Raw genomic sequence first — 27,714 nt, forward strand, 5'->3', positions numbered from 1 at the left:
CACAGGAGGCTGAATCAAGACGCTTTAATCAGATTTATCAGACAGCTCTGGATCTCCAAATAAATAGATTTATCAAAACAGCATAAAACCAGAGATAAATACATGTACCAAAACAACCTGAAAATCCCCCAAAGCTGGTTCCAGACAGGGGGAGGGCGATGCTGCTGCACCCCCTCCTCCCCACGCTGCAGAAATGGTCCTGTTCGCCCTTTGGGAGATGCCCCTCCTGTGAATACAGCCCAGTAGATATTATGTAGGATATAGATAGATATATAGCATAATAACATGCTCGGTAGAGACCTTAGTGCAGCACTTGGGGTCTCAGACCCCATCAGCAGGTGGGTCCTCCCAAAAACTCCATCTTCAAGAGACCTGCAAAGAAGGGAAAAGAATCCTGGCTGGAGCAAAGACCCAAGACTTCTCCAGGGATACCCTTTGGGGGGTATTTATCCAAGGAAACCCTTTGCAGGGCACAGGGGCTCCAAGGGAAAGAATAGGGATGGTTTTTCTTTCCTTGCAGGTCATCTTCATGCTGGTGGTTGGAAAGAAGCACGGTCATGGTTGCTGCTAACTGCTGATGCTCTTCAGGGCGCTGGGTGTCAGGGGTGTATCCCACCTCTTTATGTCGCTCCAGGTCTCACATCTCTTCCAACACATCCAACCTCTTTGTCGCAGGAGGTGATGGCCAACCTCTTGTGCTCTCCCATTGGAGAGAGGCACCTCCACGGCTGTGGTTCCACGTGGTTCAGTTGGGCTCCGTTGCTGGAGGCTCTGTAGTTTACACTAGTGCATCCTTTACTGCTGTGCCAGTCTATTGAGTAATGAGGCTTTGTACTTCCTATATAGGTGTATGTGTGTATGGGGTGTGTACATAAATCAAGAGCTAGGTTCGAGTTTGCTCTCATTACAAGTTCTTTGTGTCTTTCTCTGGGCTCTCTGTCATCCGCAGCTCTGATGTCTGGGCTCGGAAGATGTTCCAGTGACCTGGATGAATGGAGATGGACACGGATGAGCAGCAACCCTTGGAGCAGGCAAGCACGATTCACCCCATGCACAGCCCCTTCTGCAATGGAGGACCTCCAAGAACCACGCTGGGAGAGGTCTACCCACAACGGTGGCCATGGTCAGAGCAACTCAGCAGTGCTGCTACAGTCCTAGAATTGCCATTAAAATGGTATTTGGGGTGAAGAGGGGCCCTGTGCACCTCCTGAAATGCAATTCACAGCACAACCAATGGCATTCCCAATGCTTTCCTTGGAAGCCACTTGGCTCTTTGTGCAGGGCTTTGTAACCACCTATGGTAGGGCAAGATCATAGAATCATGGAGCTGGGTTGGGATGAAGGGACCTTGAAGCTCCTCCATTCCCAACCCCTGCCACGGGCAGGGACCCCTTCCACTGGAGCAGCTTGCTCCAAGCCCCTGTGTCCAACCTGGCCTTGAGCACTGCCAGGGATGGGGCAGCCACAGCTTCTCTGGGCACCCTGTGCCAGCGCCTCAGCACCCTCACAGGGAAGAGCTTCTGCCTTATCTCCAACCTGAACTCCCCCTGTTTAAGGAGAAGAAACCCCCTTAGGTCCCTCCACAGCCTCACTGCTGTGCAACACAAAGCAAATGCATTGATGGGAGCTGGGAAACACCCCAAAACCCATCACAAAGCACCCCAACCCCTCTCCTTGCTCCCCCTTCAAACCCCAGCATCCCCATGTGTGCAGGAGGGAGCTGGAGATGCTTTCCCCCTTGGTTGTTGCTTCCCTCGTAATCCCAGCAAGGATTATGCAGCCCTGGTGTCGTCATTCCCAAGGGAGGGAATATTTCCTGGCTGAATTAATCTCCTGTTGTGAGGAAATCTATGGGCAGCGCTTTCCTAGGGCGGGCGGCAGAGGGAGGGTTTCACAACAGGGCTGTTGGTGAAGGGAAACCGAGGTGAGAACAAGGGGACAGAGCCAGAGATCCCACCGAGGGTCCAAAGCCTGACCTGGAAGCAGGGACTTGAAAATCCCCCATTGGCCAAGAGATGCTGCCTTAAGTGGATGGGAGGTGAAAACAAAGCTCCCTCCCTGGGGCACTGGGTGTGATGGAATGCACTGGGCAGCAGCACCGTTCCCAGCCGACCCCGTGAACTGGGGGTGCTGGACAAGATGGGAACGGCTCCGACCCAAACCGAACCCATTGCAGCTGATCCCAGCCCAGGCAAAGAGGCAGCCAGCAGGAAAGCACTTTAGTGCCCCGGCGTTCCTGCTCCCTGGAGCATCTCCCCCATCCAAGAACATTACGGATGAGTTCCCAAACTACCTCAAGGGTTTATTTTCCTCAAATCCCTTGCTTAATTCCCTCTTTTCCCCCCTCCGCCCGTGATGCCAGATGGATTCAATGGGATAAAATCCAACAGGTTTACATGCTTCGGAGCCACAAAGCCTGTGGATTACACAAGCCTGAGTCCACTTTTAGAAAGCTGGCTGCCCTTTCCAGCATCATCAAGGGGAAGTGTGACTGCTGACCAGGAGTGTTGCGGATGAGGGGCAGGTCCAACCCAGCTATGTCTGGACAAGACCTCAGAGCATCCTTCCAGTATCTGAAGGGGGCTTATAGGGACGATGGGGATGGACTCTTCATTAGGGACTGCAGTGATAGGACAAGGGTGATGGGTTCAGACTGAAACAGGGGAAGGTCAGGTTGGAGATAAGGCAGAAGCTCTTCCCTGTGAGGGTGCTGAGGCACTGGAATGGGTTGCCCAAGGATGTTGTGAATGCTCCATCCCTGGCAGTGTTCAAGGCCAGGTTGGATGAGGCCTTGGGTTATATGGTCTAGAGCGAGGTGTCCCTGCCCATGGCAGGGGGCTGGAACTGGATGATCTTAAGGTCCTTTCCAACCCAAACTATTCTATGATTCTAAGTCTTCTCCCTATGGATCAGCTCCCCACACCACACCACCGGGATACATGAAGCCCTTTGTGGAATGGGCAGCAAAACACGGGGTTGTTTGGGGCTGGACGAGTGGGGAGCTGGGATTTTTGCCTCCCTACCTTCGTTCGTCCTGGTGATGAGTCTGAAGTTGTGTGCTTCCTGCTTGAATTCCTGCTTGCTGATCTTCTTGGTCTGGATCAGATGGAAGATCCCTGCAGAGGGAACCACAGGGAATCAGGTTTGAGGGCTCAGACAGGTTTGGATGTCCGCTCCTCTGTCCCCTGCCGAGATGTAAAAGGGATGCTGCCTTCATCACCCTGCTTTGGTGCAGGACCTGTGCCACTGAGCCTGGTTGGGGTTTGGGAGTGAATCAAGGAGAGATCCCATTTGAAAACTGCTCATCACATCAGAACACAGCAGGGACAACACCTGGTAGCAGTAAGGTTTTGTTGCTCCAAAAAGCATCTCACATTGGAGGAGCTTTGAGCTGCCCCCAAACCATAAGAGAAAAGATTAAACCAATGGGGTCCTGGGATCCCTGTCCTCTCTGCTCACTCCATCCTCCCCCACTGCATAGTCCCCTCCATCCTTGGATGCTTTCCTTTCCTGGATGCTCTCAGGGACCAGGGTTTTCCATCTCTCTGCCCTCAGCCCTGAAACTCCTCCAGGAGAGATAAAACCCCATAAATGCCCTCAGCAGAGGTTGCTATTCCTGCCTGTGCCAGCAGCATCCCATTAACAGAGCTGCCTGACTCACATGTTTGACCCAGGAGAACCAGAACCTGCGTTGAGCAATGGAAGTGACCTTTCTGCAGGATTAGGGGCTGTGATGCTCAGCTTTGCCTGGGAAGCGTGACAAAGCAGGCAGGTATTCCTGGCACATCCTTCCCCACCTCTCACCCAGGCTCCACTGCTGATGTGAGAGGCAACATCCCCCCCTTATTTGGTTAGGAGGCTCTCCCTGATTCCCAGCAGGAATTACACAATAGAGAGTGTGTGAGGAAAAGAAATGGGCAAGGAATCCATATAAATGGGATGTTATGGACTAAGGGGGGATGAAGACAGGAAGTCAAAGCCGTAAGGGGAAATATGTGGCTCTTTGAGCTATGAATAAGCCCTTGAAGGGGGTCAGGAGGAGAAGTGCTACCAGGAACAAAAGAAGATGCTGGATGGAGATAATAGAAGTGTTGATGGCCCAAGTGTTCACTAAATCCTCCTGGTCTATACTTAGCAAGGAGCAGGAGGGGGTGCGAGCGGTCCCCGTGGCTGGTGAGGCCCTTTCCATGACATTAGCAACCAAGAGGGTATTTTAAAGAAGAGCTCCAAGAGACAAACATCTCCTCATCACCCCACCTCAATAACAGCCACCCAAGAGCCCTCCGAGGTGGAGACCTTTGGTTGTCTCTGATGGATGGGAGCTGGGAGCAGTGGAGGAATGAATGCAGCTGATGCTCCAGCATGCACTGGGAGGTGTGGATAAGAGTAGCCCATGGTGCCTGCAAGCACCAAAGAGGCTTTATGGGATGAAGGTAGGCTGAGAATGTTGAGCCTGGAGAAGAGAAGCTGCATGGAGACCTCAGAGCAGCTTCCAGTGTCTGAAGGGGGCCTATAGGGATGCTGGGGATGGACTCTTCATTAGGGACTGCAGTGATAGGACAAGGGGTGATGGGTTCACACTGAAACAGGGGAAGTTTAGATTGGATATAAGGAGGAAATTCTTTCCTGTGAGGGTGCTGAGGCACTGGAATGGGTTGCCCAGGTTGGTTGTGAATGCTTCATCCCTGGCAGTGTTCAAGGCCAGGTTGGACAGAGCCTTGAGTGCCATGGCTTAGTGTGAGGTGTCCCTGCCCATGGCAGGGGGTTGGAACTGGATGATCTTAAGGTCCCTTCCAACCCAAACTATTCTATGAGTCTAAAGAGTGGGAATAAATTCAGCTTAAACCGAGTTTAAACCACGTAAAACTTCAACCTTAAACCATGTAAAAGAGGACAGAGGTGGGAGCTGATGGCATCCTCAGAGGAAAGGAGCCTTCTCTTCACGGCCACAATGGTGAGGATGAGAAGGCAGGAGCTCGAGCTGGAAGAAGGCTGAACATGGTGAAAAGCCTTTCGTTAGCAAAGGCTCTGTGGCTCTGGAAGGGGTGGGATGGGCTGCAGAGTCTTTATGGCAGGAGATCATCAAGCAAATGATGGAAGAGCTTGCGGATGGCAGGTGGGTGGTATGGGGATGTACCAGTGTGGTGAAACACTGGGGACTGATGAAGGTCCCCGAGGTGCAGGTGTTCAAGGTAGAAAGGAATAGTTTGGTCAAAGTCTATTCAGCATCCTGGCAGGGGAAATGGGAGGAAGAGATCCATAGGGATGCTGCACCTCCAGTGCAATCCAGCAAGGCAGGAGTCAACAACAGAGACTCCAAACCATGCTGGTCCCTCTCTGATCCTCCTTGCTCCTTTGTTGCCCTCTCTCCCTATGACAATTCCTGCTCTAAACCATCAGAAAGTCTCTTTCCAAAGTCACTGAGGTGTCCCGACCCCTAAAACCATGGGGAACCCCCATTGCAGCTCATCGGGGCTGGTCATGTCCCATCACCAGGTTCCAGCCTGGCGCTGGCACTGGTTTCTCCTCTCAACTCCAGCCCCAAAGAGGAAACACAGGAACAGAAGAAGCCACGTAGGTACCATCAACCCATACAAAGGCAGATGGACGGGCTCCAGGCGTGACTTGCGGGCTCCTTTCCCCACACACGCTGCTCTGTTGGTAGAGTGATGGACCATGGTGAGGTGGAATCCATATGTGCCTGAGCTCATGCTCTTTCCCAATAGTAACACTTTGCTGTGCCAAGCAAAAGAGCTGTGTTGGCCTCGGGGACAAGGGCCTCCCCTGTCCTTGGCTGGCAGGGCTCAGGAGCAGACACGAAGCTCTTGGCCTCGGGAGGTGGCGAGAAGGTTTTGGGTGGCAACCTCTGCCAAGGAGCGAGGGGAGGAAGCGGTGGGGCCCAGACAGTGCAGGCTCAGAGTGTCCTCCAGCCACAAGGTGCCATTGTGCCGGGGTAAGGGGGGAGGCTGGGGAGAGGGGCACTGGGGAGGATGGAGACGGGGTGGCAGCCAGGGCTCCATCTCTGACTCCTATCCACATGTGCTCCCCATTGAAGACGCAGCCACAGGAGGTCTCCTAAGGGAGTGATGTAAGACAGGAGCATGCCCAAGAGACCACTATTTGCCTGCACTCATCCAGAAGACATGGATCAAGGTTCACTGTATCCATAAGTAGGGTCTGACCAACCTCAAGTGCTCAAGGCACAGCTTTTTGCAAGGGGTAGAGTTTGTCCAATGGAGACTTGGGCTTGGGACACTGCAATGCATTCCCATGCCCAATAGAAACACAAGTGTCCCTAGCAGAGATAGGCTCTTCTGCTGTGCAAGAGTGTTGTAAAGCTAAAGGTGTGAAGAGAGAGCAAGAGATGGGTGTCACTGATGGTGTGCTATCTGGAGGACACCCCAACAGGAGCATCCAGATCCGCCCATCCCAAAAGTGAGCTGGGGCCAATTCATCCCCTCCGTGTGCATCTCTGCAGCATCTCTGCAAGCTTTGCTCCAGCAATGAACAAAAGAGTGACCAGAACATTGTTTTGCTTTGCTTTCCATATGCATTTGGCATGAAAGCCAGGGCAGGTTTGGAGGAGAAGCCATGGCCCTTGTTTGCCCACGTGCCGTACCTCCGGCTGCTGTTACAGCTCATGATGGCACACACTGGGGCCAGGAGTGGTTTCCAGCCCCTGATCTCCATGCAACCCACGGCAAAAGAGTGCAGCAGGATGGAGCTGGAGGAGCCAGCCTGCTGTCAGCAGCTCTGCACTCACCCCATGAGGTCTGGAGCACCACTAGGAACGCCTGAGAACACGAACAAAGCTTGGAAAGCAGCACGTTTCCACACACCTCCTCCATTGCCGGCTGCTTGCGGGCCATGACCCACCTTTAATCAGCTTCCAGTTGTAGATTTCCACCTCTTCTGCAGGCTCCTTCTCCACTGCCATCGTCCTGAGGATCTCCTTGGAGGACCCGGAGCTCGGTGGCACGAACATGTACACCAGGACGCGGTTGGGGTTCTTGCCACAGCGCGTGGTGGCTGCTTCGTCAGTGGGTTTGACCTTGGTTTCTGGGCAAGGACAAGGACAGAGCTCGTTACATGGGGCAGGAAGGAGGTTGGAGGAGCCAGCTCGGCACCCAGGGCAAGGCAAAGGCATCCCATTGGGTTTGATGCCGTGTGGGATAACCACATCCCTGAATGGACCTTGACTCCTGGGGTCTGATCCCAAACACCGCCATCTGCAGCAAAGGGAGATGTTGATAAAGGGCCCGTGATTCTGCTTAGCCCCATATTTGCCATTCCCCTTGATTCTGGCTTCCTCCATGCCATCAGGGATGGAGGAGGGGGATTTTCTCCACCTGGATGCCCCATACCCACTGCAGGGACCTTGGGGCCATCACCACTGCAAAGCCCATGCATCTCGTTGGCCTTCCTGTTGGCATCAAGAGAAAGGCATCTCACTGGGTTTGATGCCACATCCTCGAATGGACCTTGCCTCCCAGGGTCTGATTCCCTCTACATTAGAGGGAGATGTTGATAAAGGATCTCTGGATCTGCTCATCCCCATTCCCCATGATCTTGGTATCCTTTGTGCCAGCAGGGATGGGGAAGGGGGATTTTCCCCACATGCATCCCCCATACCCACTTCAAGGACCTTGGGGCATCCCCCATACCCACTGCAAGGACCTCGGGGCATCCCCCATACCCACTGCAAAGCCCAGGCTGAACTCCTCACTTCCCATCCCACTCCTGTTGCCATCCCAGAGGATCGATGCCAGCAACACGCAGGGATGAGCCCGCAACACAGGAGCCAGCACCGTGCCTGGGCATCGCGCCCGGCTCAGCCCCAGCCCAAACCCTCACCCCACAACAGTGGGGAGACCCTCAGCAGGGGCACCGGCAGGCCCCTACGTGACTTTCAGCATCCTTGCTAAAGCAGAGCTGCTGATTGTTTCATGCTTTTAATGGATCTGGAGTAATTAAGAATCCCCCTTGGGTTTGGAAGGAGATTTATTGCCTTTGGTTGTGGTCTTTGGAACGCAGAGAAGCTCAGCTCTGCTGAATTTAGCCTTGTTCTCCCCGTCCTTTTGGATGCTGGAGCTGTTTTACACTACTCGAAAGAAAGTTTGGCTATGAATAGATGCCTGGGGTTTATTTTAGTAGGACAGTTATTCTAGGCCTCATCCTGTGCTCGCTGGCGTGGTCCTGAGCTCCTCAGAGAGGATGCTCAGAGAGCTCAGGAGCTCAGAGAGGGGATGGAAATCCCACTTTAAAGGGATGTAAATCAGGGCTTTGTCAATCGGGAGCACAAGCATTCAGCCCTGCAGGCTCAGTGTGGTGTGATGGGGGACAGCCGCAACCCACCACCCTCATCCCTGCCACCGCAGGGTATGGATGCAGGAAAACCTCCATCCCAGACCATTAAACTTCACTCAATGCGTGGCTGCTCTTTGCATCCATTGAGGAATCCCCACCTTTACAATAGGGAAGGAACTACACGTCCTTGCAAGTACAACAGGTATTTAACAACCTTGGAGCTTTACTCAATGGCCAGCAGTGCTGGGGAGAAGTAGGGACACAGGGGTCCCAGCCACCACTCCTGCTCCCAGCAACCGCAATGGTCTCCCCATCCAACCAATGCATCACAACACCGGGTTCCCCTTCAATCAGGATCCCTTTTGTTAACAGAAATCACTCAGTTTGTCCCCAAGCTGCTGGGAACAAAGGAGGAAGAGGAGCAAAGTCATGGAAACCGCCTGGCAAAGGAAGATGGGTGAAACCTCCATGCAGCAAAGCAATGGACGAGCCCGAGACTTGGCTGAGCCCCGCGTGTGTGTGTGAGATTGCAATCTGGGAGTACTGGAAAGCAAGGAGAAAGCCGTTTTGGCTGGGTCAGAGTGTTTAACTGGAAATAAATGAAGGCTGAGCAGACGAGAGATCCCAGCAGAGAAAGTTGTAGACTTGAAAGCAGAAAGAGCCACTATAATGGGAATGCGAGACTGGAAGGGCTCTGCTCAGTCATCACATCCCGTTCCCACCAGGCACCACGTCATAAATCCTGCTCATAAACACATCAGAAACCTTATTAAAACAAGCTGAGCTTCTGCCCTTCGCTCGCTCAGAACATCCCTGCTCAGAGGCTGGAAACCCTGGAAAATCCCACTTCTCAGCCCCCATTCTGAAGTGTGGCGATGCCCTTTGCTGGGTCTTCCCTGCTGAGACCCCTCTAGGGGACCACCTTGAGGATGCACATCGGAGACCAGCCAGGAAGCGCTGCATCTGCAGAGATGCTCAGGGGTGCTCAGGTACCTTTAGTGTCTCCAGGGAAGCACTGGGTGGTCCCTCAGCTAAACTGCTGAATGACAGGGATGCTCTGCAGTGGGAACAGATCTGCTCTGCCCCATCTTTGCCAGGTGTGTGGTTCAAGGTGAACAGCTTTCCAATGAGCAAGAAGCAGCCAAGAGACCCACATGAGAAATAAAGAGGTCCTCTCCACCATGTCCCAGCCCCAGCATCAGCCCAGTTCTACCTGGAGCACCCCAATAGTTGTGTGCCAAACCTTCCCCTTCCAGGACTGGGGAATTCAACTCCAGTTCAATCAAGCCATGAGTGCCACAGGTAACACCACAGTTGGGAAGTTTCCTCCTAATTTCAGCTGCCACAATTTAACCCTATGATTTCTTGTCCCAGTTGAAGCTCTGGAGAACAGACCTTCTCCCCAGAAAACATCTTCTATGTATCTGAAGACTCCTATCACATCCTTCCTTGAGCATCTTTCTCCAGGTTACAGCCACCCAACAGATCCATCCTTATGGGATCGATGCGCCTTCCTCACCTTGGGTCAGTCCTGCTGCCCTTCAAGACCAACCCTTACACTGGTGCTTGCCCTGCTGAGCTGATGTCAATTCAAGCGACCAGTGATGCGAACACATCTGCCTGGGGCTTCAAACTAAGGCTAAAGGAAGGAGCTGGAAGGTACCTGCAGGAGAAATGGGGATCTCACCTACCTGGACATATTTTACAGCATTTCCCATCTACTTTCTCTGGATGCTCACACGGGTACTCCTTGGGGCAGGTGATCTTCTGGCAGTCCTGGACGCCATCCCTGCAAGTGCAAAGGATGCAGGGCAGGAGGCCGTAGAGCCGGAAGACGGGATGCCACACTTCCCCATGGGAATAGGTCTTCCCGTTGTACACACAGGCTGCAGGAGAGAAAGGAAAGGGTGGAAATAAATCCACCTCCTCTTTGCAAAGCCAATGCTTGGTGGAGCCCAACGCGTTTCACACCTCTGAAGCGGGTGGCCCCGCTCTCTTGAGGAGCATGGTCCTTTAGCAGCACATCCAGCAGCAAAGGGGATACTGCAGCCACCCCACTAAGGAGGTGCCATGGAACGTGTAGATGAGACCTCAGGGCCTCAGTGGTGGCCTTGGCAGTGCTGGGAAGGGTTGGACTGGGTGAGTTTAAAGGTCTTTTCCAACCCAATTGACTCTATGGGGCAGGGGACCAAGCTGCAGGAGATGGGTGCTGCTGGGGACAACCTCCCCGATGGGGTGAGTGTGGGCAGGACCTCATTGTCCTCCAAGGCTCTGAAGCCCAGGGTCCTCGTAGGCAGTCCCAGGCATGAAGCACAGTGAAGAGTGCCACCTGCTGACTCCTCCACGAACACGTTTGGAGGTCCCACAGCTTCCTCCAGGGCTTCATCTCCAACGACTGGGAAGAGCCCTTTGGAGACATAGGGGTGGGAGAGCCCCAGCAGGAGGAATGAGCTGGCTTCTCCCCTCTGCATCCATGGGGTTACCTCCTCATCACCTTTATCTCCATGAGGGTTACCTCCTCAGCTCTCTTTCCCTCCTCCAGGAGGAAGACCACAGCACTGAGATAGACCCAGCCCATGGTAGGTGCAAGGAGCATCATCCTGTCTCTCTGCAGCACTGTCCTGGAAGGACCATATGGAATCTTCCAGCTGAACATCTCCTTTCCCAGGGCCCAGATCTCCAAAACACCCCAAGGACCAACCATCTCCCAACCCCTTTTAGAAAGCAGTAGATTAGCATCATAGAATCATGGAATGGTTTGGGATGGAAAGGACCTTAAGATCATCCAGTTCCAACCCCTCTACCACAGGCAGGGACACCTCAAACTAACCCATGTCACCCAAGACTCCATCCAACCTGGCTTTGAACATGCCATCAAGACTGTATGGGCCACCAGGGCTGAGATAGCTGGGTGAGAATGGCTGTGGAGGAATAGGAAGGACTCGGTGGTGGAAACCTGCTCCTAAACCAGATTCCTTGGAGCGCTCCATGTCCTGGAGAAGCCCCCTTCCTCCATGCACACCCGGCCCATCCCCTCCACCCCTCACCTTTCTTGTGCTTCTCTTTCAAGACGATCTTCACGGTGGTGCCACCTCCTCCCTTGGGTTTGAAGCTCCTGGGCACGAACTCCAGGGAAGAGCTGAGGGCAGTGGCCACAGTGGCTCCGGGAGGCTTCCTGCCCATGGCTTCCCCCAGGCACTGGTCCTGTGAGTGCCTCTGTGAGCAGAGAGAGGAGAGAAGGGGACTCAGACCCGGGCAGTGGGGTTGTTCTCACTCCAGAGCCATGCAGTGTCCTACACACCTTCCATTGGGAGAGGAAGGCCCAGAGACAGGGATGAGCTGTAACCACTTAAGCAGTGCTGAGCAGTGTCAGTGCCCCGCACTGGTGTCCTCCCTATGTTGCGTGTGGGTCAGCCTCATTGGGGCATCAACCCAATGCCCTCAGAGAAGCAAGTGAGGTCCTACATCACCAGCATAGGCTAGGTCTTTCCTAGGTGCTTGCTGGGAAACTGGGATCCATGCTATCCAAACAGGATCAGAGAGGTAAGGATGGGCCATATCCTGCCCTCCCACCTGGCAGCACCAGGAGGGTTGGTGTGGAGCCAACAGGACTGGAATCCCAAGGAGCATCCCAGGCTTCCAAAGAGCAAGCTGCTGGGACAAGCCATGCAGCACAAAGGGTTCCCTTGTGCCTGGTTTGGAGGGTTTAGCGGTGGTGGAGGTGTGATGCTGGCGCTGCACCCAGCAGCATGGAAAAGGGCAGGGTCAGGGGCTGGGACTTAATCCCACAGGAGTGCCATGGGCTGCCCAGCTCTGCAACGCCACCAGGAATCAACCCTTGGAGCCAAGGAGTCACTTCTTCCTTGCTGGAGCTGCTGCTACAAACAGGCACTGGATGCTCTGTGACTGGAGACCCTTGAGCCTAGGGTGGAGAGGAGACACCATCTCCTGATGCAAAAGCACCCAAAGATAGCTTTGGGCCATCTGACTATGGGTAAGGGTCACATCTGGCTGTTGGTTACATCTGGGTCTCCTCTGTCTGTGTTCCTCAGCTGCTCCAACCTCAACTTCCCAACAACGGGAAGTGCCCAAGGTTTCCAGTTCCAAAGACACTGGAGATGCTTCAGAGGAAGAGGACAAGGGTCTTTCCTCGGTGGTCTGAGGTCTCAGCCTATGCTGAGAACCCTCCCATAGAGGGTTCATCTATAAACCAGGGGCTGTGATTCTACCTAGAGCTGCTCATTCCTTTGTAGAAGACTATGGCCAAGGGCAAATGGCTTTCTTTGAGCTGTGCAATGGGGCTGCGCTGAGGTTTAAGATTCAAACATCACGTACAACACCTCTGTTTAACTGCAGGGGCTCCTCTTCCATGGACTTCTCCTGTGAGCCATCTGCAAGGGAAAGCATTGTCCTGTGAAACGCTGCGGGGCCGGGTGAGGATCTGCTCTCCTTGACCGCAAGCAGCTCCCTTCATGGTGCTGTGAGTGCAGTGGAGCTTTGAATACCCATCAGATGGGAACCATACCCCAAACACTCTTTTATCCCCGCTGTTAACAACAGCTCAGCTCCAAGAAGGACGTGGCCTTGGGGGTTCTGAAGGGAGGTGGCATGAAAACACCCCAGAGTTAACGTATGAGGTGATGGAGATAGAACCATAGAATCCCAGACTGGTTTGGGTTAGAAAGGAGCTTAAAGCTCCTCCAGCTCCAACCCCTGCCATGGGCAGGGACCCCTTCCACTGGAGCAGCTTGCTCCAAGCCCCTGTGTCCAACCTGGCCTTGAGCACTGCCAGGGATGGGGCAGCCACAGCTTCTCTGGGCACCCTGTGCCAGCGCCTCAGCACCCTCACAGGGAAGAGCTTTTCCCTTATCTCCAACCTGACCTTCCCCTGTTTCAGTCTGAACCCATTCCCCTTGTCCCATCACTGCAGTCCCTAATGAAGAGCCCTCTCCAGCATCCTTGTAGCCCCCTTCACACACTGGAAGCTGCTCTGAGCTCTCTGATTAAAAAGAAAAGAAATCCAAAGACATTTCCCAGCAAGTCAAGGACAGGCCCCAGCTGCACCAAAAACTAAGAGGTAGGAACACAAACTGCACAGGAGGAGAGTTTGGAAGGAGCTCGTTCTATGTCCATGGCCAGGAGACCACCACGGCCTTCCAGCTTCGTGGTAAAGAGACCTTCTGTGCTGTGAGCTCGTTGTCAGCAAGGAGTGAACCTGCTCATTCGCTCCTGAGTCTGTCTCATCTGGAGACATGGAGCTTGATGCCCTCCTCACTCCCCTGTGTATGGGATGCAGGGAGGCAGCACACAAGCAGATGTGGAGGAGAAGCCCTCATCTTTAGTTTCATGGTGCAACCAAGACAGAGGAACAGCTCTGATTTACAGCACAGGCTTCCCAAATCCTGCTCAAATGGCTTCAAATGGCTCCTGCCAGCTGGTGGCAACCGTATGGGATCTCCCAGATCTCATGTAAGAGCATCTCCTGGGCCTTTCATTACCTTTGCAGACCTGGCAGCAGGAATCCGGCACGGTGAGGGGAGAGGAACACAAGAGCTCCGGGCAGGTCACCAAGCCGCAGTAGATCTGGCCTTCCTAGGAGAGCAGGAGGAACAAAAGCATCATCAGCGTCATGAAGAGATGGACAGGGCTGTATGTCCCGTGTGTTGGGTGTCAGATCGACCCTAAATCAAAAGCCACCCCGTAATCCATCAACTACCATCAATCATCTATCAGCTGATGAAAGATGAAGATCTGTCCATGCAAGCTCCATCCTGGGGGGTAGAACATGGTCTGTGGTGTCCTCTCTTGGCATGCTCATGGCCAAGAACAAGGGCACGGTGGTCTTCCCCAAGGAAGAGGAGGCAGTGCCTTCCTCTCAAGCATCATCAGCGCTGCCACATTGAAATGGCCACCACACACTTGTAAAGGCTGCACAACAGCCACCAGCTTAAAGAGGGACAAGAGCCTTTCCTCTGGCATCTCCCAGGACAAGGACCTGGAGGAGGCAAGTGGAAAGGGGGAGAGTGATGGTGCTGAAACCAGCCCCAGCTCCACAGCTCTGCCCTCCCTCTTGGGTTATCCAATAGCACCAGAGCCAAGCACACAAGGACACTGGAGCAAGAGCTATGGATGGAGGTGTAGATGCAGACCTTCCATTGGCTTGCTGGTGAGTTCAGGAAACATCATTCCTATAGTGATTCAAGGCCAATCTTGACCTTGTTGCATCCCAGTCCCACCTCAGTCAGTGGATTTGCACTTGTTTGCCACAGGGATGAGGTTTTGCTGCTTTGCAGGAGGGTAAAAAAGGATGTTCAGCAGCACAGCAGCAACCAGACCTCAACAGCAAGGTCCTCTCCTCTATGAACATCCATATCCACAAGCTCTCAGTCAACCCAAGAGGTTAACCAATGATACCCATAGCAAACCAAGCCACAGCAGCTTCTTCTCCCACCAGGAAGCCAAACTGCTGGGAAAGGGATGTGAAGAGGAGGAAGGAGGTTTGGTCAATGAGAGGATGTGGTGGAGGATGGAGCAACCCCAAACCATGCTTCTGCTTCAGGGCCCTCCATGGGATGCAGACCTGCATGGAGCAGGGTTTGGCCACGCAGCCTCTTCCTTCCTCCTCCTCCTCCTGAGCAGAGGCTCATGGCAAAGACCTGCTCCAAGAGCAAGTGGGATAAAAAGCAGGATTTATCCCAGCGGATCTGGTCTCTGGGAGGTCTCAGGGAGGTTTAGACCAGCTGTTCCTGCAGCTGTTCCAGCAGCTGAGCGCATCAGACACAGCCCCTGCCACACTCCATCCCTCTATTTTCCTCTTCGTATCCAAGGCATTATCCTGCTGGATAAACAGAGCCTGAGGGAGGGCCAGTGCCTCTGACAGGGACACGGAGCTCCTGGGGACAGTGGTGGATGGGATGGGATGGGATGGGATGGGATGGGATGGGATGGGATGGGATGGGATGGGATGGGATGGGATGGGATGGGATTGGATGGGATGCGATGAGATGAGATGGGTTGGGATGGGATGAATGGGATTGGATGGGATGAGATGGGAAAGCAGGGCCAGGCCTGCACATAGAGCTGGATTCAAGGGCTCCCTCCCGGTGTTTGTCGCTAGGTGATGGGCTTGGCACCCAGCTGGGGTCCATATGGACGGATGCAGCCTCAGAAGCCGTGTGATTCCTACACCTAAGCTATTCCTCCCAGGTGTGCACAAGCACAAGGGGCTCAGACCAGCTTTACACGTACTTTGCTATCAAGCTGATGGCAACCACAGCGTGCGTGCTCTTGGCATGAGAGAAGGAGGTGATTTGGGCTTTCCCTTCGTTCTTTCCTGGCCAAGCTTAGGCCAATTACTTGCTGGAAGCAAAGCGCAGACCCGTGGAGCCTGGTCCCATGCAAAGGCTCTGTATGAGGGGTGGTGAAAGCCATGTCTGCAGCCCTCTGTTATGGCAGAGGCTTGCAGCCAGCATGAGCAGTTCCTCCCGGCATCCAAGCCCAGCATCAGCACCTCCAATCCCCCTTCCTTGGGAGGAGGAGCTGCTCCATTCATATGCTGACACTCAGCTCCTGGCAGGCAGGGCTCCACGCTCCACACACCTTCCTCAGAGCTGCTGCCAGCTCCCAAGGCAGCCCTGTCAGGACTTGGTTTTGATGGGGTTCCACAGGATCCCAGCCTCTGGAAGAGCTCTGGGCACAACGCAGCCAGGTCCGGTCTCACAGCATTGCTGCAGGCTCATGGAGCATCCCTCCACTGCTGGCAATGGGCACTCCATGCGCGTTGAGGAGCACTCAGCATCCTGGCCTCTATCACAGCCCTCAGGCAGGGCGAGCAGGACCATCGAGGACATGCAGTCATTGCAGTTGGGTGTAAAAGGCAGAGGCTTCCTGTAGATGCTTTATGTAGGCAGCCTGGCAAGCACATGCATGGTCCTTCTCCTGGCCATGGCTCTGCACACAATGGCCCAGAGGCTGGGGATGAAGATGCTGCAGGGGGTTCCAGAGGAGCCCAGCTCCTGGTCTCAAGCTCATCTCAGCTCTGGGTTCAGCTTCCACTCAAATCCAAGCAAACAGGGTGAAGATCAAGGGGTGCTGAGCTCCATCCATGCAGGGCAGGAGCTGGCTGCTGGTGCCACCATGGGATCCAGGCACCCAGCAGTGGTTTGGAGCCATCAGATCCTTTCTGGAGCTCACTCAATCTCACCAGCTCCACATCCCAGCAAGCCCAAGAGCCGGTACCTCCTGTTGGGGTTGTGTTCCAAGCACCCTGAGCTCTCCCAGTTACAAACTCCATCTGTTCTGCAGCTAGAACACAAGTGGAAAGGCTCCTGGGTGTCCTCTCTGCTGTCCATCTGCCATAGGATGCCTCAGTGGGGCAGGTGGGGTAGCTGGATGCTGCATAGAGAGCCCCAGAGCCCTGGTCCCCACAGCAGGCAAAGAGCCCTATTGTGCTCAGTGGGGATAGGGCTGTCCCCTGCCCACCCCAAGGACCCCCAGAACTGGGCTGTGGGATCTCCAGTGAATAACCCACTGTTGGAGCAGCTTGTTCATGCTGCTCCCATTGGGAAGGAGATGCAGGAGAGTGCTTTGTGCTCCAACCTCAGGGCCCAATGGACCCTGCTTGGGATCAAAGAGAGGGAAGCATCCATCTCTGCAGTGGGAGAACCCAGCACCATTTCAGATGAAGCTCAACCTCCTGCACTGACAGCCCCATCCTGATGACAAACCATCCCACCATGGATGCGCCCAATGGTCCTCCATGAGGCCTGTGCCCTGGTGGGACACTGTTGGGGTGCAGGAGCAGACCCCGAGCCCCCCCTGCCACCCCATGGCTCTCTGGTCACTCACAGAGCAGCTGCACTGCACACACTGGTTCGGCTGGCGGCTGGGGAACAGCTCACTGGTGGTGAACATCTCCCCTTGCTGGTAGCTTGTCCCGTTGTACTGGCAGGACTTGAGGGGTGCCCGCAGGCCAGAGGGGGAATGTGGCTCTGCAAGAGATGAGGAAGCAACAGGATGAGAGCCAGGCACCGGTATCACCCGGATGCTCAGCAGCTTCCCCACCAAGCCAAGCCAAAAGGGTGAGGAGCTGTTGAAACCCCAAGAAGAAGTGGCCAGGGCACGCATGGTCCTAAAGCTTTGGGAGAATGGGGCTGCCCTGAGCCTGCTGAGCTCAGCACACAGGTGAAAGCTGGAAGGGGTTGACAGGCTGAGGACATTGGGGCTGTTGAGCCTGGAGAAGAGAAGCTGCGTGGAGACCTCAGAGCAGCTTCCAGTGTCTGAAGGGGGCTGCAAGGATGCTGGGGATGGACTCTTCATTAGGGACTGCAGTGATAGGACAAGGGGTGATGGGTTCAGACTGGAACAGGGGAAGTTTAGGCTGGAGACAAGGAAGAAGTTCTTCCCTGTGAGGGTGAGGTGAAGGTACAGGGTGCCCAGCGATTGCAGGACCATGGGCGCCTTGTCACCCTCTCCTCATGAGATGTCCACCTACCAAGGCACCGCGGGCAGCACTGCTGGGGGTCCGTGATGGAGCTGGCACATTGCAGAGCTGGGCACTGGATCCGGTAGCACCTGATGTTGGCATTCTGGGGAGAGATAGAGACAGAGAAGGTTCATTCAGCTCCATGTTCACCCCTGCAAGAGGAGGGAGATGTTGGATAATGGGCACGTTATCACAACAGATTGTGCTGGTGTAGCTCACCCAGCTATGGAGGTCTCCATCCTCAGGTCAACCCAGCTATGGAGGTGTCCATCCTCAGGTCAACCCAGCCATGGAGGTCTCCATCCCCAGGTCAACCCAGCCATGGAGGTCTCCATCCTCAGGTCAACCCAGCTATGGAGGTCTCCATCCTCAGGTCAACCCAGCTATGGAGGTCTCCATCCTCAGGTCAACTCAGCTATGGAGGTCTCCATCCTCAGGTCAACCCAGCTATGGAGGTCTCCATCCTCAGGTCAACCCAGCTATGGAGGTCTCCATCCTCAGGTCAACCCAGCCATGGAGGTCTCCATCCTCAGGTCAACCCAGCCATGGAGGTCTCCATCCTCAGGTCAACCCAGCTATGGAGGTCTCCATCCTCAGGTCAACCCAGCCATGGAGGTCTCCATCCTCAGGTCAACCCAGCTATGGAGGTCTCCATCCTCAGGTCAACCCAGCCATGGAGGTCTCCATCCTCAGGTCAACCCAGCCATGGAGGTCTCCATCCTCAGGTCAACCCAGCCATGGAGGTCTCCATCCTCAGGTCAACCCAGCCATGGAGGTCTCCATCCTCAGGTCAACCCAGCCATGGAGGTCTCCATCCTCAGGTCAACCCAGCCATGGAGGTCTCCATCCTCAGGTCAACCCAGCCATGGAGGTCTCCATCCTCAGGTCAACCCAGCTATGGAGGTCTCCATCCTCAGGTCAACCCAGCCAAGGTGGTCTCCATCCCCAGGTCAAACCCAACCAGCTCATGGTCTCATCATCAAATACCACCCATGGTCCCACTGCAGCCCGGAGCCTACAGCCCACCAACACTACTGAGATAGCTCCCTCATAAGGTGACCCCACCACCCTATGGTGACAGGGGGTATTTTCAAAGGGAAATAGATGAATCCAATGTCCTTATGGGACTGGAAAGGGCTTTTCTGGTCAAATTAGACCTGCTTTAAACCTGATCTGCTTTAAAGCTGCCAAGTCAATGCCCATTGCAGCAGCATCCCCACCACCACGCGGGGCACCTCGGTGGGACCTGCCTCGGAGCAGCTGCAGCGGATGCAGTACATCAGCCCCTGCGGCTCCAGGTAGGGGTGCCAGCTCTCACCAGGGCTGTACTTCTTGCCATTGAAGTCACAGAACACGTCCGGCCCTGAAAGACAACCAGAAGCTATGTGAGACAATGGGATGGTCCTTATGGGGGCTCTCCTCTGGGATGAGAAGAGCTGGGACAGTGTCTGAAGGGGGCTACAAGGATGCTGAAGGGGACTCTTCATCAGGGACCTTACAATGAGGATGGTAAAACACCAACACAGGTTGCCCAGAGAGGTGATGGATGCCTCATCCCTGGAAATACATGAGACCAGGCTGGATGTGGTTGTGGGCAACCTGATCTAGATGAAGATGTCCCTCCTCATTGCAAGGGGTTGGACTGGATGAGCTTTGGGGTCACTTCCAACCCAAACTATTCGATGATTCTATAACTCTTTGGCAGGATGAGGCCAGCCCACAGCAGGACCTGGGGGACAAAACCATGCCCAGATCATGCCCATACTCCCCACAGGACTATGGCCAGGAAACCCGACTCAGGCATCCCTAACGCTCACATCAAAAAGCATCGCTGGTCCTGCAGGACCAAGCTCTGACCCCAACTGAACATGCAGGAACACAGACCCCATAACTCCCACCACAGCCCAGCTCCTGCTCTCTTGTGATGCGTCCCCAAGCAGCCAGGGGGGACATTCCATGGGTTAAGCTCTTCCATGAATGTGTGTGTTATTGGTGCTTTCGGTGCCCAAAGCCCCACTAAAAGCTGGAGGTGATTTAAGGGTTATGTCATCGAGGGGATTTGAGGTAGTTTGGGCGATGACGTTGCTCAAGGTAGTGGAGATATTTACGCTCCCTGAAGCATTTATGGGTCTCTTAAAACCTTGTGGAGCCCTGGGGATGTGGGGAGAGGGGAAAGGGCTGGTGTTGAAGGCATGGGGCCCAGCGCCTGCTGCCCATCATGTGAATACAGGCAAGCTGGTGGGTGCTGAGCCTGCTGTGCTGCTGGAAGGACTCCTCCAAGGTGCCCAAAACGAGCCCAGTGGCATTCACCACCCCAGTGATGCTGAAACCATCACAGGACCATTAGGGCTGGAAGGGACGTCTGGAGATCAACCCCCTGCCAAGGCAGGGCCACCCAGAGCAGGTTAAATAGGACCGTGTCCATGGTGGGGTTTGAATGCCTCCAGAGATGGAGACTCCACAACCCCGCTGGGCAGCCCCTGCCCGGGCTCTGATACCCCTCAGTGTAAAGGAGTTGTTCCTCCTGTGGAGGAGAATCTTGTTGTGTGTTAGTTTATGGCCATCCCATGCTCTGCTCTGGCACCAGGGGCAAAGCAGGGATTTAGAGAGCCTGGCCAGTGCTGTCCCACCTTGCCAAAGCTGGAGGTGCTGCTGCTTAACGCGTTTCTCCTACCACTGAGGCAAAACCCATACGGAAACAGTGCAGTGGGCAGACATCCCTCCTTCAGCTCCTGACCATAGGATCCCAGACTGGTTTGTATTGGAAGAGACCTTAATGCTCCTCTAGTCCCAGCCCCTGCCATGGGCAGGGACCCCTTCCACTGGAGCAGCTTGCTCCAAGCCCCTGTGTCCAACCTGGCCTTGAGCACTGCCAGGGATGGGGCAGCCACAGCTTCTCTGGGCACCCTGTGCCAGCGCCTCAGCACCCTCACAGGGAAGAGCTTCTGCCAAGGGCTCATCTCAGTCTCCCCTCGGGCAGGTTCAAGCCATTCCCCTTGGCCTGGCCCTACAGGCCCTTGTCCCAAGCCCCTCTCCAGCTTTCCTGCAGCCCCTTTAGGCACTGGAGCTGCTCTCAGGTCTCCCCTTCAGGAGCCTTCTCTTCTCCAAGCTGAACCAGCCCAACTCAGGATAGACCCAAGCAACACTCTACCATGGCCAGACCCTGTGACCATTGGGAAGGGCAGCCTTATGGGTCTATGATGCTCTTTATGGGTCCCTTCCAACTCAATCCCTATGAGCCTGCCAGCAGCCCTGAGCTCCTCATTGAGTTGATGGCTTCAAGCACTTGATTCTCCAAGTTATTCCTTCAGAGAAGGTGGCCACCAGCTGCCCACATCACCTAGCCTAAGCACAGCACTATGGGGCCACGTTGCATCTGCAGTGGTGGAGATTTGAGTCAGTTTTGGGGTGGATGCCACCAGAGACACAGGCAGAAGCATTTTGCTTCCTATCCCCCACATAGAAACACAGAATCACTAGGGTTGGAAGTGAGCTCTGGATATCACATAGTCCATCCCCTCTGCCAAGGCAGGGCCATCAGCTCTTTACATTGTCCCCATAGCTTGTTCCAAGCCCCTTCACAACTCAGCAAACCCCTATTTCCAGCCATGCAGGACGTTTGCTTACAGGAAACCACACAAGAACGGGGACAATGGGGCTGGAAACTGCAGAAACCCAGAAGAAAAAGGAATAAAGCTCCACAAAACTCCAAAAAAAAGAAGAAGAAACCATCATTTCTCATAGCCAAAGGGTGAGAAAACAGCTTCATTCTTCCCTGCTTGCAGCATCCTCATGAATTACACTGCGGGTGAAGAGATGAAGTTACCTCCATGCACCGCGGCCCCGCTCAGCTTGCAGGCTCCCAGGCCAGTTGGCTGCTTCTTCCAAGCATTTAATCACAAGTGGAGCCCTGGTTTGGGTCCAGCCCTCGAAAGCAGCTTGATTCATGGGTGCAGAGGGCCTGATGGTGACATGAAAGCTGCCTGGCAACCATGGGCAGCAGCAGACACTTGTCTGCCTCTCAGAGTGTGGTGCCAGGGCTTGGACCTGAGGCAGCAGCATGTTTGGGGAGGGAGGGAGGGAGGGATGGGTGCATGGTTGATGGATGGATGGTGGATGGATGGATGCAGGGGTGGGTGGATGGATGGATGGATGGAGGAATGGATGGAGGGGTGGGTGCATGATGGATGGATGGGTGGATGGATGGATGGATGGATGGATGGATGGATGGATGAAGGGAGGGAGGGAGGGAGGGGTTAATGGATGGAGGGATGGACAGATGGATGGAGGGATGGATGGATGGAGGAATGGATTGATGGATGGATGATGGCTGGATGGCTGGATGGGTAGATGATGGATGGATGATGGATGGATGGATGGATGGATGGATGGATGGATGGATGGATGATGGATGGATGGATGGATGGATGATGGATGGATGGATGATGGATGGATGGATGGATGGATGGATGGATGGATGGATGGATGATGGATGGATGGATGCATAGATGGATGGATGGATGGATGGATGGATGATGGATGGATGGATGATGGATGGATGATGGATGGATGGATGGTGGATGGATGATGGATGGATGGATGATGGATGTATGGATGGATGGATGATGGATGGATGGATGGATGATGGATGGATGGATGGATGGATGATGGATGGATGGATGGATGGATGGATGGATGAATGGATTGATGGATGGATGGAGGAATGGATTTATGGATGGATGGATGGATAAATGGATGAGGTTTAAAAGTTTGGATCATTTTTTCCCATGCCAGTTTAACAATTTCCTTCTCTGAGGTCAAACCTTGGAGCTCTTCCCCCTCCACTCAGAGTCAAAAGCCGTTTGTGGCAGTCAGTTGCTCCTGTGCGGCTCAGTCACCTCGATTATTGCATCTTCAGCAGTGGCAGGCTCACAAAAGTCACCTTGTTTCACTTCTGCTTTGCCAGAGAGGGCTCTTGAGCTGCAGTGGGTTTACAAAGCTGCAGGACCAAATGAGCAGGGTGATGCCATCACCTTGTTTTCCTTCCCTAGGTAAGGAGATGACAACGGACCAGTGTGGTCCATGCCACCGTGGAGACACAGCCTGAGCTTGCTGATTGCTCTGTGCTTGGAGGTGGCCCCAAGGGACCTGGAAGCAGGAGTAGAGGTGGAAAGGGGGGTGTTCCCCACTGTAAATGCCTCCAAGAACAGGTCCCATCTGACCAGTTTCTTCTTGAATACAAGAATCATAGAAGCATGGGGTCATAGACCCATAGAAGCACAGGATGCCTTGGGTTGAAGGGATCTTAAAGCTCCTCCAGCTACAACCCCTGCCATGGGCAGGGACACCTTCCACTAGAGCAGCTTGCTCCAAGCCCCCAAGATGTGCTACAGGACACTAAGAGTCCATAGAAGTGAGTCCCTACTGCAGGTAAAGCCTTGACCCGTGTCTAGAGAGGGACTAATGCACCTGCAAGACCCCAAAGCACAGAACACGAAGGCACAAACCGCTCCCAGTTTGCTCACCTACAGCAGGAAGCCTCCACCAGCCCCATGCCCCAGTTTCCCTGGCAGGGACTTTCACTCCAGGCACCAAAGTGCCTCCAACAAGGATGCTACCGGAATGCCCCACAAGTGTCACCCTGATTCGCCCCTGTTTCATCCCTGGTGCAGGGGGTCTCTGAAGGAGGTGATCCTGCCCCTCTGCTCTGCTCTGGGGAGATCCCACTTGCAGCACTGGGTGCAGTGCTGGGGTCCTCAACGTCAGAAGGACATGGAGCTGTTGGAGCAAGTCCAGAGGAGGCCACGAGGATGCTCAGGGGCTGGAGCAGCTCCTGTATGGAGCCAGGCTGAGAACATTGGGGCTGTTGAGCCTGGAGAAGAGAAGCTGCGTGGAGACCTCAGAGCAGCTTCCAGTGTCTGAAGGGGGCTGCAAGGATGCTGGGGAGGGACTCTTCATTAGGGACTGCAGTGATAGGACAAGGGGTGATGGGTTCACACTGAAACAGGGGAAATTCAGGTTGGATGCAAGGCAGAAGCTCTTCCCTGTGAGGGTGCTGAGGCGCTGGCACAGGGTGCCCAGAGAAGCTGTGGCTGCCCCATCCCTGGCAGTGCTCAAGGCCAGGTTGGACACAAGGGCATGGAGCAAGCTGCTCCAGTGGAAGGGGTCCCTGCCCATGGCAGGGGTTGGGACTGGAAGAGCTTTAAGCTCCCTTCAACCCAAACCTTTCTATGTCTCTGCATCCCAGGCAGTCCCCCAACAGCTCTCCACTGAATTGGACCCATCTGAGCTGTGCTCATGGCCCCAAGAGCCTTTGTGGAGGTCCCACACCTGCCTGGCAGCCCCACACCAGGCACAGGGGCTGTGTTTATAGAGTCATGGAATGGTTTGGGTTGGAAAGGACCTTAAGCTCATCCAGTTCCGACCCCTGCCATGGGCAGGGACACCTCGCACTAAACCATGGCACCCAAACATCTTATGCTTTATCATTATAAACAGAATAAATAGAAATAAATATACATAAATAAAGCATAAACATTTTATGCTTTATTTTATGCAGGGCAGTTTGTAGGTTTTAAAAGCAGCCATAAATAAGGTGTAAGAAGCAGCCCCTGGAACAGAAAGTCCAAGCACTCCCATGACAGCCCTGTGTTTATGAAGGGCTTAAAGTGCAACCCCGGCTCAGAGGGGACTGCTTAAAACGCACCCAGCCCTTGGCATGTGGCATCCCAATGGCTCTGCTCACATCCAGATCACTTCCCACATCCTCGCCTCGCTCAGTCCTGGGCTGGGAATTCCTTCTTGGCACTGTGGGAGCCTGGAAACCTGCAACTGAGCCTCATGAAGCATCCCTGAGCTCCCCAGGGTGGAGGGACCAAGTCCTGCATCCAGAGCATCCTCATGGCCTCTGTGAGCAGCAGGCAGGGTTCTGCTCCCCCTGCTCCTTCCCAAGGGGATCCTTGGGTGTCTAAAGTGGGATGTGCAGGTGTCACCTCTCCCTTACCCTGCCCACAGGTAGGGTTTGCTTTTCATCCCACTCCTTCCCCTCTTGGACCATCCATTCCCCTATCACACCAGGTCCAAACCCACAGACCGACCCCATGAACCCCCTTTTCTCCAGGACCCACGTTAGAAATGGAATGAAACAGTACCTGTTAGAAATGGAATGAAACATTACCTTCCCAGAGAACACCCCTGCTCCATGCTCTCCAGAGATGCTGGCTTTAAATGCCTCCAGCCAAACCATCACCGCACTCAGCTGGTTGCTCACCCGCAGCGCATCCAGCCCAGGAACCTGTGCCCCTGACAGCCTCTCAGCTCAGTGTAAATCCCCTAAAATAGCCTGTTTCTGTGGGCAAATTCCTCCTTTCTGACTTGCCTTCGAGCCCGACTGTTTCTGCTCCTCACCTATTTTTAGCCGCGACACTCTTGGCTGATGAGGCTGCTCGGAGCTCATTTGTTCTTGTCTTCATCCTCCCTGAGTGCTCAGCGCTGGGATAAACGTGAGGCAATGAGAGGTACGGGTGGATGGAGGAGGATGAGGGTCTCAACACCAAAACCCCTCTACCTTCAGCCATGGGGCTCCTGGAGCCCCCCAGCGCCATGGGATGTACCCTCAACACAGCCAAAGTGATGCAGAGAGGTGATCCCGGACTTCCCTGCCCCTGCCCCGCAGTCTCCAGTCCTTTATCACCATCATAAGGGGTGCAAAAGGACCCCAACACTTCCACCTGAAGCAGACAAGCCCTCATTGCCCCCATTCATCACAGTTTATCTGCAATGTAGGGGCTCTCCTTCCATCAGCAAAACAAAGACCTCACCTAGCACCTACTGCTGATGTCTCCATCCTCCCCCTAGCCTGGGTACCACGGATAACACAGCCCTGGCAGAGGCACGGAGTCAGCCCAAAATCCCTTGTGCAAGGAACGATGCTGTGGGCTGAGCCCAGGGAAGGGGAAGCAGCCAAACTCACCCCGATTTTGCTCTCCAGGGCTCTGCACAGCCCCATCCATCCTCCTGCCTTTCCCCCCTGGACACTTCAATGCCGGGACAAGCAAACCCAGCGCTCACAGTCTGGGTCAGTGCTCCAGGAGGATGGTTATGTGCCGAGTGCCTAACGCACTGCTGGCAGCAGGCAGGTCATCAATCACCCTAATGCAGCCACCGACAGGCTCCGCTGGGATTAGAGAGGAGAACACACGGAGGGACCCAGAGGGTGCTGCTTTGCTTTGCTCAGGTGGCTTTGTGATGTTGTAGGGATGCCCGGTAGGTCCCAGTGCCTTACCCAAGGCAAACCCAGCTCCTGTCCCCACTTAACACCTCCAGCACCCTTCAAGCTGCTGAACAGCCCTGGCCAAGTCCTTTAAGGCTTTTTGAACAAGGAAGCACTGCACAAATCCCTTTCCCATCCCTAATCCTACCTGTCCCATTTGCCAGCTGGGAGCAGAGGCAGGTGAGAACAAGGGATGGGCAAGAGATGGACATGGAGATGGACAAGGGGTGGACACGAAGAAAAGCCCCCAGCTTTGGTTTGGGGGGATCCTTTCCCCACATTGCCCATGTCCTGTCCACCCTCAGCAGGGAGATGTGCTATTGCTGAGTGGGGTCTGCATCTCAGCCCCCTGCCCTGCACCGTTTCTAGCCCATGGGAAGGTCCCGGACCTTCAGCACATCCCTGCCAGCCCCTCCAGCCCCCAGCACCCTCACCAGCACCCAGCAGTGTGCTCAGGTAGTGGAGGACACCACTGTGTCCCCAACACTGCAGGATGGGGACCTGGCTTGCTGGCACATCCTGGCCAGGGAGGACCAGCCCCTGCACCCCCGTATCCGGGGCCATGCCCGCAAAGCATAGTCCCACCCTCATAGTGCCGGGGACCCCGGTGATGGGGAAACTGAGGCACGGAGGGACCCGTGGAGGAGAGCGGGGGGGGACTTACGAGCCCTGGCGCGGCTCTCGGAGCCGAGGAGGAGCAGCAGGCACCGGAGGAGGAAGGCGAGGGGTCCTGCCCCGGGGAGCATCGCTGCGATCGGCGCCCGGCGGCTTCGGTCCCGGTGCCCGGGGGCTTCGGTCCCGGTGCCCGCGGGTGCCGCTGCCCGATGTCCGGGTGCTGTGCCCGGTGATGTCTCGGTCCCAGTGCTGGGGAGCTTCGCTCCCGCTGTCGATGCCCGGCGGTGCTGCGGTCCCGGTATCGGGTGCCTGGTGCCGGGGGTGCAGAGATGCCGGTGCCCAGGGGTGCCGGGGATGCCTGTGCCCGGGGGTACCGGTGCCCGGGGATGCAGAGATGCCGGTGCCGAGGTGCTGGGTCCCGGGGGTGCCGCGGTGCCGATGCCGGTGCCCGACGGGTCTCGTCTCGCTCCGATCAAAGGCGCCTCCTTTAGGGAGAGCCGAGGAGTTTGTTTGTTGGTATTAAAAAGGCGGAGATGGGGGTGGGGGCTGGGGGGGGGGGGGTGTTGAGTTTGGGTTTTTTTATTATTATTATTATTATTTTCCCACTTTTTGGGGGGTGTTTTAGGAAATTCCTCGCCGCCGGGAGGCGGGGGAAGGGCGGGCGCGGAGCCGGTGCGGGAGCCGCAGCTTTAACCCCGTCCTCCCTGCGGTGCTGGACCCGTCCGGGGGGGCTGCGAGCAGCGAGGGGGCTCTAAGGGGATAAATCACCCCCGTCCCCCCCCCTCCAAGGCCCTGCTGTGCCCCTTCTGCCTCTTAAACATCACCTGGACCCGGCTCGGAGATGCTTGAATCCCCCCCCCGGGAGAGGTTTAAACCCCCATGCCCATGCAGAGGCACGCACCGCATCCCTTGGCCTGGCACAGCCCCGAGCATCCCCAGCTCCAAGGGGGGCAAAGCAGGAATCAGGGCTTTAGCCTCCTCCAGGAGGGCTCTGCTCCACAGCTGAGGTCCCTCAGTGCCCTGACTCCCTGCCCAG

General features: G+C 55.1%; 1 protein-coding gene and 1 long non-coding RNA gene across 3 annotated transcripts; one reads left to right on the forward strand and one right to left on the reverse strand.

The window, feature by feature from the left end:
• Positions 1-658: 658 nt before the first annotated feature.
• On the reverse strand, positions 659-26,847 carry CHRDL2 (chordin like 2). Of its 2 annotated transcripts, XM_061351343.1 has the most exons (11): positions 26,728-26,847; positions 19,042-19,154; positions 17,801-17,894; positions 17,155-17,297; positions 13,806-13,899; positions 12,643-12,698; positions 11,355-11,523; positions 9,999-10,193; positions 6,877-7,059; positions 3,024-3,116; positions 659-984 (listed from the first exon to the last, which is right to left on the reverse strand). In XM_061351343.1, the coding sequence occupies exons 1-11, from the start codon at positions 26,807-26,809 to the stop codon at positions 905-907; spliced, it is 1,302 nt and encodes a 433-aa protein (XP_061207327.1). In that variant the 5' UTR covers positions 26,810-26,847; the 3' UTR covers positions 659-904. The 2 variants fall into 2 exon arrangements, with proteins under 2 accessions (XP_061207327.1, XP_061207326.1); XM_061351342.1 differs by lacking the exons at positions 17,801-17,894; positions 19,042-19,154; positions 26,728-26,847 and having other exon boundaries at positions 17,155-17,673.
• On the forward strand, positions 17,747-18,935 carry LOC133211193 (uncharacterized). Its single transcript, XR_009725146.1, has 3 exons — positions 17,747-18,036; positions 18,069-18,100; positions 18,741-18,935. It is a non-coding gene; the product is annotated as an uncharacterized LOC133211193 (long non-coding RNA).
• Positions 26,848-27,714: the final 867 nt, after the last annotated feature.

Source organism: Neopsephotus bourkii, unplaced genomic scaffold (assembly GCF_033783945.1).
Source record: "Neopsephotus bourkii isolate Nb327-2 ecotype Australia unplaced genomic scaffold, CSIRO-AGI_Nbou_v1 NB_580, whole genome shotgun sequence".
NCBI classification, from domain to species: domain Eukaryota; kingdom Metazoa; phylum Chordata; class Aves; order Psittaciformes; family Psittacidae; genus Neopsephotus; species Neopsephotus bourkii.

Coding starts and splice junctions, on each gene's coding strand:
- CHRDL2 (XM_061351342.1), bottom strand. CDS start 17,625: ATGAAGAGTCCATCCCCAGCATCCTTGCAGCCCCCTTCAGACACTGGA. Junction 10,194..11,354: donor GAAAGAGAAGCACAAGAAAG/GTGAGGGGTGGA, acceptor TCTCTCCTGCAG/CCTGTGTGTACAACGGGAAG. Junction 985..3,023: donor CATCACCAGGACGAACGAAG/GTAGGGAGGCAA, acceptor CCATTCATCCAG/GTCACTGGAACATCTTCCGA.